The following is a 16826-nucleotide window of genomic DNA, read 5'->3' as shown; positions in this document are numbered from 1 at the left end:
AGTGCAATTAGTACAGGCAATGAGTTCAGAGTAGGAGAGCCAGAATTATTGCTGGTTGGTAGGTGAACAAATACTTATTTTATGCAATAAAATGCAAATTCATTATTTAAAAATCATACTATGTGATTTTCTGCTTTCTGCTTTTTATTTTTAGAATCTGCCTCTCAGTTGAAGTGTATCTACAATAAAAATTACAGACCTCTCCATTCATTGTAGGTTGGAAAACTTGCAAAATCGGCAGTACAGGTAACAGCAAAGATAATTTCAATAAAAAAATATGAGAATCGATGTAATAAAATATGTATTCAGAATTGATAAACTAGGAGCTGTACTGGTGCTATGTACTTACCAAAGCCACATGCACAGTAAACTCTACCCCGATGCCCACAGAAGCTATCAAGATCACCACAGGCACAGCACTCAGCTTAATCCCAATGAGGCCCATCATCCCAAACAGTTCCACAGTCATAAGGGCCAGTACCATTACCTACAAAGAAAAAACATAAAATCGATCAAACTCTGACAAATCCAATGAATATATATTGTGTACAATCAAAGGGGCTGTTTCATTATTTTACTTGTCCCTTTTTTTTCCTAGTTTTTCTAGTTTTTCATTTGCGCCTTATTGTCTTTTCATTTGCGCCTTTTTTAAAGTCTATTTTATGTGTTTGCCCATTGTCTTACTATATTTGAAATTGTGGTTGGTGCTTTTTTGATGTTTTCACATGATTCATTCTTTGAGACTTTTCGAAAAGTTGCAAGATGTTGTATTGCAAATTTACTCGAGTCCCTCCCGATGTGATTTTATGTACGCCAAATATTTTTTCAAAAAAGTCAAGGTAAAAAGTTGAAAGAAAAAAAGATTAAGACAAAGTCAGACCATTTTTTACTTTGCCCAGAATTCATGAACCACAAGCGCAATTTTGAAGAATTTGGCACTAAAAATGTCAACGAATACCCATGGACAAAAAGAAAAAGTGACTTGGAAAAAAAAATAAACAAAAAAACATGCAAATGATCAATCGGGGCCAAAATGTTGTCTACATGGAATTACAAAATACAAAATCTTAGTATATGTGTATGTCAGAAATATTCTCCTAACGTAGTATGAGATGACTTGACATGAAGAAATGCTTTGCTGGTTTTCTCCAGCACGTCATAGGTCAACTGCTTACAGTTCAGCATTTATCCACAAGAGGGACTGTAAATATAACATGTGACCTTGTTTGCCCCTGCATCAAATAACGTATATAAAGACATTTTGGGGTTACAAAAAATGCTGGATTTAGGAATATGAAAACAAGTATTTTCCAGGATATTTAACGCTAAATCCTTGGCTAGCTTAAAAAAAAAATAAGACAGAAAGCAAATGGGTGTCAGATTACAGGAGGCCTCATGGTTTTTAAGAAACTAGGAAAGACTGGTATAGACAAAGCAGGCAGTGAAGCAAATATCACTGATGAATTTGTGAGCCGGGGACTTTAGGAAAAGTCTTCTGCTGCAGCAGTGTTCACTGCGAATCTGATAACTATTAACAACAGGAGAAGCAGAAGAGCACGCAGTCAATTTTATATAAAAATATACAAAATTTTATTATTAAATAACAATAGTTCTAAACAAAGAAGTGCTCATGAATAAGTGTGGACAATACGTCCCATGAAACAACCCCTCACATTCCCCAAGATGGAAAACCCGGTAAGCAACACACATGGAAAAAATGTCCTGTCTCATATCATGATGCCATGTCAGCATCTAAAGGGTAAATCGCTACAGCAGCAGTGACCAAATAGTATACAGAAACTGCCTACTAACAATGATGATGAGAGTCTGCTAAATGCTCTATATGTCCTAAAGCCGCAGGCAGATACCCATGGAGCAACTTACTAGGGAGGGGAGGGAGAGGAGGTTCAGCAGTGATCTGATAACTAGTAACAAAAGTAATTATAAAAAGTTTTTTAAACAAAAAATGTGTGGATTTCAAAGAAAATCAGGCCAAATGCAAGAAGGTATAGGAAAATCTTTATATTTTCCTTTATTGCAGGAGCAACCCAGGAGTGTACCTGGGTTGAAAGCTCACCCTGGCAAGCTGGTGAAGGCTCCCATACACTAGTGAAAGTTGTTTGAACCTGACGACCAACTGACATGTATGGGTCGTCTCCCAACTCTCGCCTGAGATTATGCATGAGGTCAAAAAGGATGGGGAAATTGGGATTTCAGCATCCGGTTCTTTTGTTTTCATGCAATATAAGTCAATGGCAGGAATCTGGCACCAGCTTTCTCCTCTCTCCATATTAAGTTAATGTGCATGGGGAGCGTGTGGGGGACAGGGGACGAGACAGGAGAAATAGCTGAATGCCGATCGACTGTGTATGATCTGCTTTAGGATATGTTCATACATCAACATGAATTATCAAGTGTATCTGCCTTGGATTTGTGGCTTCATGTGCAACTGAGTTGAAAAAAATTCAATTGGAGTCATTCTAACTTTTCCCCAGTGGAATTTGTGTAAATAAGCAGCATATCATATATTTCCACTATTTTTTGTATTCTGCAAAGACGCCTGGTATTTACATGATTGCACATTGAGGAAATCCCATTCACATGCATGGAAAAATGACTGACCATTTTTTAAATTCATACAACAGCATGTGACTTTTTCCCCCCAAAATTTGTGAGAAGTGTACTATTATATCATTCATTCTTCCCTTTTACCCAATATCCCAGTTGGAGACAAAGTAAAATAACTGTTCGTCATAGTCATGCTGCATCTCTAATAACTATTACTCTTAAGTAAATCTCCATTGTATATCAATTAAAAATGTGCTTGCACTTTAGGGAATATGTGGATTAAGTTTTCAGGTTTACTCTGTAGCTGTGAACCCTCCCTTTCTTTCCCCTTCGAAGTCGAATAAACATATCATGAATGATGTAACATACTTTATTCCACCAGAGATCCAGACATAAACAAACCTTACTGGCTGTAGCAAGAGCTATGCCAAAAGGAATTTCACTGCAACAAAGAACCTTATTAACTTACAATGATTCCAGCAGTCCAGGGGTTCAGAAGAAAGAGGGCACACACTAGGAATGTACAGGCCAGAACCACGCTGATGGACAAGAGCAGCCAGTGGCGGAGCCCAATATATTGCTCCCAGAAGAGGAACGGGTAGCCATTTGGATAACTTGATACTCCCAGGCTGGTATAATTGTTGCATATGGCTCTAACTTTCTCTATAGCTTCCACAAAATCGGACGTTTCTCGTAGGCCGTTGAGGTAGAAAGGAAACTGTGCATACTCTATTGGCTCAGCTGCGTCGACTGGAAAGCAAATAAACATGGGGTTGAATACTAGTAAACACCAACTAGAATATGAAAAGAAGTGTATTGTGTGGTGGCGATAAAAGAAAAACACAGAAGGACTAGTAGAGCTACTGATAATGACTGAGCCAGACAAACATCTACGAAGATGAAAAGGTTTTTGTTTTTGGAAATTTAGAACATATGATCATTTAATAGTCTGGGAACCTTGATTTTCAATGTTTCTTTTATCACGTAACGGTAACCCTAGATCTACCACAATAAGGGAGAAAAAATCCTAGATATAGAAATTCCAGTCAGTCATACCGCTAGCGTTCAGTTACTGCCGTTGTGTGTTCCAGACCCTGCAGGGTCATTCAGTTGACTTGCTAAACATGATTTGCCCTATTATAATCTTAACTATAAATTTTCATTAAGACATGGTTTGGCTGACTGCCACAAGGCTCTAGGGTTCAGATACAGTAAAGCTACTTTTTTTCTATACTTAGCCAATTACATTTTTTTCTTTGGAATATGTAAATCTCTATTAAATGTCCCTTTCTAAAAAATGCAATATACAAGTGAGAGAAGTTGCAAAAACAATAACTGCTATGTTGTCTGATTTAGGATCATTTATCCAGAATAAGTTACAAAATACAGAGAAATATTCACTTTAGAATTGCTTGACAATTAGGTGTGAGGCAACATTTATTTCTGGCTGAATGGAAAAGACACAATTCTTTTTTTTTTTCTTCTTTAGCAGAAAATGTAACGCTAAAAAGGTTGTCAAACGAAGACAGAGCAGCCTCCGAAAGTGTGGTAGATCTGCACAATATCATCCAAAAAACAGAGCTAGGATGGAGGAAGCTGTTCATAAACAGTTTAAGGCTTCAGGCAAAGTCCTACTTACTTGTCCTGGATTCAGGCATGTAGTCTGCTTTGTCGTGGACCCACTCTGTAGGGTGCGGGCGGATATTGGCCTGAGAAGCAGCATAGGCTACAGGGTCATTAGTCACCCAGGCCGTTAAATAGATGTAGAAGGCATTTGGATGAATGATCCCATCTGCGTCCACAAGGCGCTGTTTAGTCAACTGTAGACCAGACATATGTGGAAAGTTGTCACATAACAGAATGAGATTTAGCTCACAATTCATACGCAAAATTACAATCTTTATGGATTAGACATTGGAAATGCATTACCATAATATAATCTCTTTATAATGTACCAATATAGCCATATTTTTGATGTCTTATTTACGGTATATGTTTTGTTAGTGAAATTATAATTTTATTTCTACACATTATAACGGTGTATATGTAATAACACATATACCAAAAGTGATTATACACACACATAACAAATTTTCAACCAACATAAGGACCCAGTAAGTAAGGGGGCTAACTACCACCCTAAAACTCTTCACTGGTCATACACACATAGCAAATGTGTAAGCTAGACAAGGACCCAGTAAGTAAGGGGGCTACTACCACCCTAAAGCTGGTCACTGGCCATATACACATACCTAAGGTGCAACCTAGACAAGGACCCAGTAAGTAAGGGGGCTACTACCACCCTAAAGCTGGTCACTGGCCATATACACATACCAAATGTGCAACCTAGACAAGGACCCAGTAAGTAAGGGGGCTACTACCACCCTAAAGCTGATCACTGGCCATATACACATACCTAAGGTGCAACCTAGACAAGGACCCAGTAAGTAAGGGGGTTACTACCACCCTAAAGCTGGTCACTGGCCATATACACATACCAAATGTGCAACCTAGACAAGGACCCAATGTTAGGCGTCGGGTTCCTGCCACTGCACAGCAGGAATCCAGAGCCTTGCACGCAGCGGTCTCGTATTCTTCTTCAGCCGCAGTGGAGCCTGCTCAGCAGATTCGTCGGACCTGGCGCTCTGCCCAGGCCAACTCCGTGGGTTTGCTTGCTGCTGCCACCTCTGGCACAGCTATGACAATACATGCTGCTCAGCAGCGAGATTCTCCAGGGACTAAGTCCTCATGTCGGGCCACTGAGCATGCCCGTGGAGTGATCTCCCATTAGAGATCGAGGGTCACGTGCTCAGGTCCTGCTCGTGTTCGGATTGGCCCATCCGAGATGCCAGGAAGGTCTCAGACGCCCGTGGCTATAAAAGGTTTGCATGGCCGCTCGCCCATGCGCTAGGATAGACTGTATTTACAGACTATGAGGTGTGAGAGATGTATGCACGTATGAATGTATCTGGTGATTGACTCATTATGAAACCCCTACCCTTGGTACGCATGTGTTGTGCAGCCTAGCCTGCTAGCGCCCAGGCTTAGGTGTAGGTAGGTCAGGGCTTGAGTCAGACATTGGTCCTCACCAGTGATCCAGCACGCCTCAGTGCACGTGCTCCACACTTCACTGCCAGCGTCTTTAGCGGCGCTCGTGGCAGCGACAACGCGCGCTCAGTGGGTCTAGAGGGACTCTAACCCCGTGTCCTTGGGGTAGCGTTCTGTGGCCGTACACTGTGCGCTCTTTTAGCCGAGCTCTGTGAGCACAAACAGGCTCCGGCGTTTATGTTCAGCGGTAGTGCGGCTCTGTGAAGCAACAGAGTCTGCCCCTGTACACACCGGGTGACGATAACCCGTGTGTGTTCTTATAGTATACCGCCATATAGCATCCGCCATTACTGAGCAGCAGGTTACCACCCCTGCACGGTGGACCCCGGGCTGCGAAGGTACCTTATTACCATCTTTAATATTTGGTGCGTTCCGCCAGCCCTAACACCCAGTAAGTAAGGGGGCTACTACCACCCTAAAGCTGGTCACTGGCCATATACACATACCAAATGTGCAACCTAGACAAGGACCCAGTAAGTAAGGGGGCTACTACCACCCTAAAGCTGGTTACTGTCCATATACACATACCAAATGTGCAACCTAGACAAGGACCCAGTAAGTAACGGGGCTACTACCACCCTAAAGTTGGTCACTGGCCATATACACATACCTAATGTGCAACCTAGACTACTACCACCCTAAAGCTGGTCACTGGCCATATACACATACCAAATGTGCAACCTAGACAAGGACCCAGTAAGTAAGGTGGCTACTACCACCCTAAAGCTGGTCACTGGCCATATACACATACCTAATGTGCAACCTAGACAAGGACCCAGTAAGTAAGGGGACTACTAGCATACTAAAGTTGGTCACTGGTCATACACACATACCAACTGTGTAACCAATGCAAGGACCCAGTAAGTAAGGGGGCTACAACCAGGACCGGACTTGGCCATCTGGCAATTCTGGCATATGCCAGAAGGGCCTGTTTGGGCTGCCTTGTCTGCTACATTGTTAAGAGAATCGGTGTTCTCAAGACATCCATACTGTTAAGAGTTGTGATGGAGCACAAAGTCACTCACTCCGTCACCCCAGCAGGCCACGGGTATCATTAGAAATATTGGTCTTGTAGTAAATCTTGCTCTCCTCCATCTAGGGGACAGCATGGGCCTGTGTGATTTTAAATGCCAGGGCTGAATTTCAGCCCCAGTCCGTTCCTGTTACTATCACTCTAAAGCTGGTCACTGCCCATATACACATACCAAATATGTAACCTACGTAAGGACCCAGTAAGTAAAGGAGCTAGTACCACCCCCTAAAGCTGGTCACTGGTGGAACACACATACCAAATGTGTACCCTATGCAAGGACATATTTAGTAATGGAGCTACCACCACTCTAAAGCTGGTCACTGGTCATATACACATACCAAATGTGTAACCAATGCAGGGACCCAATAAGTAAGAGGACTTCTACCACACTAAAGGGGGTTTTACACTAAGCAATATCGCTAGCAATATCGCTAAAACGTCACTGGTTTTGTGACGTTATAGCGATATTGCTAACGATATCGCTATGTGTGATACTTACCAACGACCGGCTCCCCCGCTGTCCATCGCTGATCGCGCGAGAATGTCCGGCTCCATTTCTCGTCGGGCGCTTCCTGCTGAGACTTCCTGCTGTGACGTCCAGCGACGCGTGGAGGCGGGCGGGAGGACGCAGGATAACTGTGTGTGAATGGTAAGTATCGTGCGCTGCGTCGCTGCTGCATCGCTGTGAGATCTTTCTGTATGAAAGCTCACTAGCGATCATTTAGCGATGCACCAGCGATCCTGACCGGGTCGGATCGCTGGTTGGATCGCTGGTGCATCGCTAAATGTAAAAGGGCCTTAAAGCTGGGCATGCTTAATAGATAGCTGTCAGCTGATCATTTGTTCGACAGACAGTTATTTCAACAGACACTTTATCTTTTCTGTCTCCCTCATTTAACAGATATTTCTCCCGCCTCTCCCATACACATGAGCGCTTAGCTCAGCAGAGCGTTTGTGAGTTTTCCACAGGGGGTAAAGAGAAATTCACTGCCAAATATAATTAGCACAGTTTATTTCCCCTAAAAACAAAACTGATAGGCCTATGATACTCCAACTCCCAGATCCTTCTCTTCCATGACATCACTTACCGGGGAGATTCATCAGCCCTCCCCCCATTCATGTCAGAAGGTGAGCCAATCCCATAGAAACTGGCACTTTGGGGCAACTTTCATCTAATTCAGAAACAGGAAACCCAGTAACATAATGAAAAATTGGCCCATGCACCACAGGATGCTAAATAGACACATTTAGAAAAAAAAAACACTCCAATAATAATATTCAAACAAGAAGGAAAATGCGAGTATGTTGGTTTTACAATTTGTATTTTTTTTATTTTTTATTCATATTCTTTTCAAAAATAGTAACATCATAAAACATAGGTTACAAAAAGGACACAGAGACAGACATAAAATACAGTATGCTAATTGCCTCTAATAGGGTTAGGTACACAAAAACAGTGAACATAGGCCGATCAATGTGAATGGATATAAGGCTGGAGTCACACACAAGGTAGAAAAATACGGACCGTATTTTACGTCCGTAATACGCATAAATGGTTCCTAAATAGTTCTCCATATGTCATCCGATGTCAGTGTGTGGCCGCGTATTTTTCTCATGTAAGCATCCGCAGCCTCAGTGATGTCAGCAGGAGTCCCCGGCTGATCTGTGAATGAACTAATGACCGTGGGAAAAACCTCAGAAACTTTCCCACGGTAATTAGTTCATCTACAGGCAGCCAGCCATTGAGGAGAGCTGAATCAATTCATTTTGTAGTAGATTACAGTGAGGCTGGTCGCATTAGCACCGGTCCTCATTGTGAACTATTTAACTCCTTCTGATGGATTGCAGCGTGGGACATGACTGAACAGCGGAGAGGTAAGGATATTGGTGATTTTTTAGGTTATTTTTGTTGCAGGTCATGGTTTTATTTTGGATTACCAGACTAATAAAAATTTTTCAAAAACTTGGTGTATTTATTTCATTAAAAGACTTTTTAATTAATGTCTGTGTGTGGTTTTTAACCCTTTCTTAGTATAGGGTTAATAATTGATCGGTGTCTTATTGACACCTCTCCATTATTAATCGGCTTAATGTCACCTTACAATCGAATTGTGACATTAAGCCTTTGTTATATTAACCCATTAGCCACCGCTACAGGGCAATGGGAATAGAGAGGGTAAGTAGCAGAATTGGCACATCTTATAGATGCACCATTTCTGGGATGTCTGGGGGCAGATTTTTGTAGCCGGGGGCCAAAAACAATGGTCCCTCTCATGGCTATTAAAATCTGCCCTCACTCATCTGCTTTACCGCTCTGGTTGACAAATTACAGCGGGAGCATACGCATTTTTTTACAATGAATTAACCCCTTAAATTAACACCTACACCTCCCAAATTTTGCACACAAACCCTCATCTAATTATTAGTCAGGGACATATAAAAAAAGCATGAAATGAAATGGTTTACTGTATGTAAACCATGTGTCATTTGATGTCGGGTTGGGGAATGATTTGACAGAAGCTGGCAATTGAATTAGCAGCTACTCTGCTATGAAGAACTCTGTGAAATATAAATATATATGTGTCACAATGACATGTGTATATATATATACATATATATATATGTATTCTATGCGTCTAGATCTATTCTTTCGTTTCTTTATTAAACCTGTCAGTGTGATTTTACTGCATAGCGCAATGAATTGCCGGCTTTTCTAAAAGACACCGGGTGCGTATTTCTCACAAGTCACACGTGTGGTCCGTGTGTAATGCGTATTTTTATCGCACCCATAGACTTGCATTGGCGTACTATGGCTGTAGTACGCTGACAATCGCAGCATGCTGCGATTGGCACGGACCGTAAAATATACGCAAGAAAAATACGGCTGATGGGAGCTACCCCATAGAGAATTATTGGTCCGTGTGCAATGCGTTTTTTTTTATCACCTCTCACTCGTCCGTATTCCTCTCTAGTGGGACGCTGGCCCTAGAGTAGGTATAAGCAGCAAAAGTCAGTATAAAACCATTGAAGGGCTGAGTACAGTACTAATCTGGTCATATTGACCAATTAAATGTAATGACTATGCCCAGTGCTGCATTTCAAAGCAACATTGCTTAATAAAACAAACATCAAGTCATCATACCTTATAGGAGAAAAAATAAGTGCGGTGCACAAAACTGGGTGGTTCCAACTCAAACGTGCGTTTCGCGTGGATATTTCACTGCTTTCTCAAGGGGTAGGTATAGTGTGTATATGTGTATGTGTATATATATATATATATATATATATATATATATATATATATATATATATATATATATATATATAAAAATAACTTTACATTATACTATTTTACTTAGATATACGAGTATACGTATAATCTAAGTATACAAGTTTACTTTGGGAAAAATATAGGCATAACGTAAAATAAAAGACTAAAACTAAAAAAATTAACTTTTACTCATTTGATAAATTTCATGCTTCTCCAGCAATCCTCAAAGGTCTCTGCTTACTTCACTGTGGCGGTCATGTGCTCTCTACCCAAGTGACAGCGGCAGTCAATCACTGACCTTAACGGTCTCATGCTCTGCATCTACACCGTCAAAATGGTCAGGTAAGATCTTCCCACCTATACATAGACCATCAGGAAGCAAATGGAATTATTAAATTATTAGATAAGTAATACATTTTTTTTTAATTATTTTATGGCATGTACTTAACCTAATTTTTGTCGATCAAGGAACACCCTAGTAAAGAGCTAGGAATCCATAAATAGCTTCACCAGGGAACATCTGCTGTATTTGGATGTCCCCAAGTAAGGATGAATACAGTAAACCCTGGATTCACACAAATCTAAGTTATAATGATTCAATTTTTCAGGTCTTCATTGACTTGTATTATAAAAATGCATCTCACATATGGCACCCAATGGAGAAAGCAGTATTTTTTTTCCGCAAGGATTGTGTACAGATGTACCACTGCATAAAACAGCAGCAATATACACAGTTGGTTAGATTAACATTAGCTAGGATTTTTCCACTATTTCAGCCCAGAACTTAATGTGAAAGACAAGATATAAACATATTTTGAGCTCCGCCTCTTTTCACGACATGCTTATTATACACCAGTACAGAAAACAGTATGGAGAGTCAATATCTGACTAGTGGTGTTCTTTTCTGCCAGAACTCAATATGCTCAGCAACATTACTTAGTTCAGGCATCTTATTTAAAGAACTGGAAACAAGGTTGTTTGCTTAATATTACATAATGGTATATAGACTACAGTTATTTATCCACATAGACATATTTGTCCTCTAAGTGATTACATTAGAAAGCAAAGGGGGTATAGCCATATGAGGTTGATTTGTTTTCTTAACGAAAAATGATAAACATCTCAGTTTTTTAATTACCCTTGAAGTGAATGGAATGGCAATGAATAAACAGTTGCTGCATTCCTAAGAAATATGACTCCCCATCTAACAAAAACATTTCTCCTTTCTTTCCCTCTTCCCCTTGTAATTACACTAGCAATCCAAGCCCCTCCTGATGGACCAGTGTGCTCAACAAATGTCTAAAGCTGGGGGGTGAGGGTGGTTCTTGGAGGGATGACCAAGCTCCAGAAACATTTTGCAGAAACAAAGCAATACAGAAGGAAAAAAAAGACCTGGCAGACATCCCCCCCCCTCCGCATGTCTGGGTGCAGTTAACCTTCGCTGTTAACACTGAAGGAAATGCCACCCAGTAAATGAAGGAGAGCAATAAAAAATAAAACATCTGTATATGTGATCTTATGACTTTTCTTCCGTGGCTCGAGTATTTACTAAATGACCATTTATTTTAATATTAACTCATTTATTGCTGAGATCCAATGGCAGCTCTCATGGGGCCAAGGATGGTGACCTTCTAAGTCAAGGGCAATCAAAGAAGGAGAGGCACATCCATTTAACCATTATTTTTTTCTACAAAAACTACAGCAGACAAAAAAAAACCTGGCAAAACTCCACGCCGAGGTCTTCTGAATGAAATGAGAAACAGTGACAGGAGCACAACTCTCTTATTCGTGCCCCCAATGATTTGAAGTATCTGGAGTTAATTAATCGTCTGGAGATGGAATAACAGCATGTCTTCAAGATGTGTCTGGTAAAGTACATCTCTACTGCAATACCACAGCTAGGAGGTATTTCATCTCAGATCTCGGCATCAAATTCCACATTGAGAATGTATGTAATTATTGTAGCGAAATAATTAGGACTTGTTGTCTGTCTCCACACTTTCCACAACAGTCTCGCCACCTAAACTGTTCTCTAAGTTGTCAGATGTTTTATAAATACAAATGTTTGTGGTAGTGTTTGTTCCCCCAAAATAAAATATGCCCTCAGTTTGAAAAATTCAGCCACTTATTGACATGTATATTCAAAGCTAGACTGAACTGTTGATGGCTTTACTTGTATTCACATGTCCCACTTTACATGGCAACATCACCACTGAGGCTAGTGACTGGCTGCAGCGGTCATTTGCATTTCGACAGCACATCATTGATGAAGGTTGTAAACTGGGAGACCGTTAGGATCACCATAGTGGTGCTACTGGAACCAGCTTGGAATTAATTGAATGAATGTAAGTTACTACTTTACTTTAAACCATTTTCTCGTTGTCAATGATTTTCTTAAACCACCACTTTGGCATTTTTTTTTCTCTATCGCTTCATTGGGGGACACAGAAACCATGGGTGTATGCTGCTGCCACTAAAAGGCTGACACTATGCAGAAAAAAGTTAGCTCCTCCTCCGCAGTGTACACCCCACCGACAGGAAGTAGGATGTTCAGTTTAGCTTAGTGTCAGTAGGAGGTGGACACGGGTCTTTCACTAGACCCTTATCTACCTAATGTGCGTCGTTTCTTTTCAGGTTTATGGAGGGATACAGTGTGAATGGTCACTACTGTACTCCCACACAGAGACTATGAGTACGGCGTGTACTGCCACCCCGTATCCTCATATTTCTGGATGGCAGGACCCCAAAATCCCTAACACAGACGCGTGTTTAGGTGATCCGCAAGAGACAGAATACCTGGTCCTGCCTACGTCTCCCACCCACTCGCCCACCAGAGCCTGTCGGTCAAGGAGACATGGACGTCCCGCAACATGGATTCCGGACGTCCGATTTTCATGATTGAGGAGGTACTTTCCCTCTTTCCCCCCTGGTGCTGAAGAGGAGAAGAAAACAGGAAAGGAAGAAGAAGAAGACAGGAAAAAAAGAGAAAAAACCCTTTATTCAAAGAGAGGGTTTGGGCGGCAAGCGCAGTTCATACCTTCCGGCTGGTTCCGGGGGGCCTCAGCACTGCCTTGCAGATCCTTTGTGGAAGAGAGGGGTTTTGGCACACAGAGGCTTCCTATTCTTTGTGCCTCCTTAGCCTGTCTAAGCGGCGTCATGGCGCTTTGTTTGTGCCACTTTTAGCACCCTGGCGCCACTGTGGGGACCTGTTTGGCGCTATTTTATGACCTCCGCGGGCCCCCCTCCCGCGCCGCCGGCTGTAATCTAGGTCCCGGATTCATCTTGGGCCTAGTTACAGCGCTGACTCCGCCCCCCTTCCTCTCGGCTCCGGGCGGGCTTTTTTCTTGCCTGTGTCTTTCTCTCCTCTTCCTGTGTGGAGTCAGGCTCCGCCCACTACCCTCAGCCTCCACTGTGGACTGGAGCCGCCGCCATATTGCTCCTCCGGGCCCCGCGCTTAGCTGAGAGCGGGCTTCCCGATGTTCTGGCCGCCAGCACGCACGTTCTGCCCTGCGTCTTCTAACAGACGCCATTTTCCGGCTGGGGTACAGAGGAGCCGCATCCATCTATGGGACCTGCCTGTCTCTCTCTACAGCCAGGATGTCTTCTACAGGACATCTGCTGTAAGTAGCTGCACTGCAGATTGACTCCCTCCTCTGCTCACCTGTCCCCTAACCTTCTGGCAGCGCTTAGTGGGATTGTTCTCATGTCTAATTCTAAGTCACTCCATCTCCTCCTCTTCCTCCACTGTGGTCCTCTCCCTCCGTCCAGGAGCCCCCAGTTGACCCAGTCGTACAGTCTCTGGAGCCGTACAGTCACTAACGTAATGTTTTTTCTAGAGCCGTACGGTCTCCGAAGTAATGGTACTCTAGAGCTGTACAGTCACTGACGTAATAGTACTCTAGAGTCGTGTATTTTACTGGCGTAATTGTAATCTTCTGCCGCGCAGTCTCTAGTGCATCAGTACGTTTGGCGGAGATCTGATTTTTCAAACGATTGTTGTGTTTTCGGCCATTACAGATAGGTGCCTTGATTTTCAGCAGAGCAGGTCTCAACCATTGCTTCACATAAAGACGGTGGGGTCCTGGCATAGCAACTGCTCCCATATCTACGGCTCACAGGCACGCGCCCTTCATTTTTCTGCAGCCCCCTCCGGACGCTGGATTAATACTGTTATAAGCAGAATAAGGAGCTGCTTCTATCTCTTCATGTCTCCAGGGTTGGGCCGCACTTCTAGCTAGATAGAAGTCCGTGTTACCTGGCAATTGTCTGCTGTGGCTCAGCGGATAAAGAAGCTGACCACAACTCGCAGGTCCAGAAGTTGGAACCATGGCACACAACAGAGAGTAGTGTTTAGTCTCTTTCTGATCCAAGGCCTACTGTTCTACCGTCAGAAGAACTGACTGGTCAGAATCTACTTTACTACAGACCTCGTGGCACGGCTTACTACGCGTGAAGCTATTATTCTATCTGACGTCGTCAGGTATTCAGACCTAGACCGCAACACAGAAGCCATTATTCTGCCTAATGCCGTCAGGTACCCAGACCTAGACCGCAACATAGAAGCCATTATTCTGCCTAATGCTGTCAGGTATTCAGACCTAGACCGCAACACAGAAGCCATTATTCTGCCTAATGCCGTCAGGTACCCAGACCTAGACCACAATACAGAAGCCGTTATTCTGCCTAATGCCGTCAGGTACCCAGACCTAGACCACAGCACAGAAGCCGTTATTCTGCCTAATGCCGTCAGGTACCCAGACCTAGACCGCAATACAGAGGCCGTTATTCTGCCTAATGCCGTCAGTTATTCAGACCTAGACCGCAACACACAAGCCGTTATTCTGCCTAATGCCTTCAGGTACCCAGACCTAGACCGCAACACACAAGCCGCTATTCTGCCTAATGTCGTCAGGTATCCAGGCCTACACCGCTCCGCAACTCAGAAATGGCGGTCTCCTATACCCTTTTCCGGGTTCTCTCCACGCTGATTTGTACACAGGATACTTAGAGCCGACTGCAGCTGGGCTATATCTGCTATCCAGGCTGCAAACGCATCACCTACCAAGTACAGTAGTTCAAACGGCCGTATTGACTGCTTCAGTGGTACTGGTGTTCTGTACCGTATTCAGGTGAGTCAGACGCTCTAGCCTTCAGGTTCCTCGCGTTCTATTGCAGCAGTACTCTATCCCTTATCAAGCACTTGAATAGTCCTCTACCAGACATGTTTAGTCAATACATCCCGTCTTCCTGGTAACTTAAACGTACCCGAGGCCATCAACTACACCGATCCGGCTATACATCTGTGGCTTTTTAACAGTTAAACGTAAGCACTACCATGTCCAAACAGAACGGATCTCTGTCCCACAGAGCGGATCTTGGTAGCAACATAACTGGATACTCCACATTCAGGTGGGTCAGACTCTCTCGTGTCAGGTACGGATGGTCGCGGTCTTACTGCGGCATGCTCTGTACTCTAAGTGTGAGTTGCTCCACAGGAGTTTTTTGCCATCTTCTGATCAGTTTACTGTACTTTCCAGAAGCTATCTTTACTGCCGGTGTGTTCCGCCTATCTTTAATGTTTGGCTAGCAGTAGTTTATAAGTTCTAGTCTGCCCTAACGGGCCTCCGAGCTACCACAATACCTAAGCTCCTTATCTGTCGGAACTTACCTATTCATTCTTACAGACACCGAGTAAAGCCTCCAGCAGCTGAAACATGTGACTTCTGACCGTGACCGGGAAAAGTATCCCACCTCAGACAGGAGTGGGATCTAACTCTGCGCAAGCATCGACCGGAGTACAAAGCTGCTCCAGTCTGGGATCCAAGGATGAGTCTGGTGATAGCGCGTTTCTTCCTTCGGCTAGTATTGTATCTTCGGACGCGTGTTGTATTAGACTTAGGCTAGTGGGTCTACACACCATACCTCCTCCCTGCTCCAGAGGGTCCAGGATGGAATCGGTCGTTTACATCGTCATACAGATTGACCTGCCTTTCGTCAGCCTAGTTGTCTTCTGGTGTCTATTTGATCTACCTAGACCCAACTTTCTTTACAGTTGACATAATCCATGTTTTGCATGGACTTTCCTTGCTCGACTAATCACTTTTCTAAGTCCAGCTACACTATTTTTTTCCATATCCACCCTCATCCCAGTATGCTGGGTTTATCTCCCTTTTGATCTCAAAGTCATCCAGTAGTCTTCGTTCTACCTCCTTAGTCGAGCAATCAGTTGTCTTTTCATAGCCATCCTGAGCCTACATCGCGGCAATGAGATCCAGATTATCCCCTGGTTCCATTCAGTAGGTTTTCAGTGTTCGGCTCTTTCTCAGGTTCTCAGTGGCCTGTTCTCAGGTCTTGTCATTTTCTCACAGAACGGCCTTCAGCTGTTTCCAAACAAGAGGGCGCCTTAGTATATCTCTTTCCTCCCGAGCCCTTCGCAAATTAGACTACTTCTGCGACTACGAACCCTCCGGTTCCAAGTCTCCCACTTCTACGGTCCTTCCTCTCCCAGAAGTGCATCCCTCAGAGATTCCAACGGCAAATTCACACAGTAGTTGGCAAGGTCAACCTTGAAACCATCCGCCGCTATATCGTGTCCTGCCTTAGTCTCCACCCGTGCTACAAAGTTCTATAGACACGTGGTCTAGCTTGCTCATCAGAGCATTCTTGCTGGGGACCGGTCGGAAAATTTGACCGACCTCACTGTCCAAAAATTTTCTCTTGCAGGAAACATGAGTTTTTGCCTCATCGTTCCCATCTAGGGGTTCATTTGGTTTTCTGTTTCACGAGCGAAATTCTCTCCAAAGAAGTCCCTCACCAGCTTCCCGTTCCTTCCATGTGGCTCCAATA

General features: G+C 43.3%; 1 protein-coding gene and 1 long non-coding RNA gene across 4 annotated transcripts in view; one reads left to right on the top strand and one right to left on the bottom strand.

The window, feature by feature from the left end:
- PTCH1 (patched 1) overlaps positions 1–16826 on the bottom strand; it is a 213867-nt gene that overhangs the window by 49274 nt on the left and 147767 nt on the right. For all 3 annotated transcript variants that reach the window (XM_073545959.1, XM_073545958.1, XM_073545960.1), the window contains exons 17-19: positions 4208–4388; positions 3038–3318; positions 350–487 (exon numbers count right to left, since the gene is read on the bottom strand). In XM_073545959.1, the coding sequence (XP_073402060.1) occupies positions 350–487; positions 3038–3318; positions 4208–4388 (600 nt within the window). The remainder of the gene's footprint in view (positions 1–349; positions 488–3037; positions 3319–4207; positions 4389–16826) is intronic.
- Positions 150–11494, top strand: LOC141049479 (uncharacterized). Its single transcript, XR_012220362.1, has 3 exons — positions 150–246; positions 10198–10322; positions 11237–11494. It is a non-coding gene; the product is annotated as an uncharacterized lncRNA (long non-coding RNA).

This window comes from Dendrobates tinctorius, unplaced genomic scaffold (genome assembly GCF_039654945.1).
Source record: "Dendrobates tinctorius isolate UK_male_01 unplaced genomic scaffold, ASM3965494v1 ptg000144l, whole genome shotgun sequence".
Lineage (NCBI taxonomy): Eukaryota > Metazoa > Chordata > Amphibia > Anura > Dendrobatidae > Dendrobates > Dendrobates tinctorius.
Note: the sequence above shows the minus strand (reverse complement) of the source record. Positions and strands in the feature narration are given on the sequence as shown.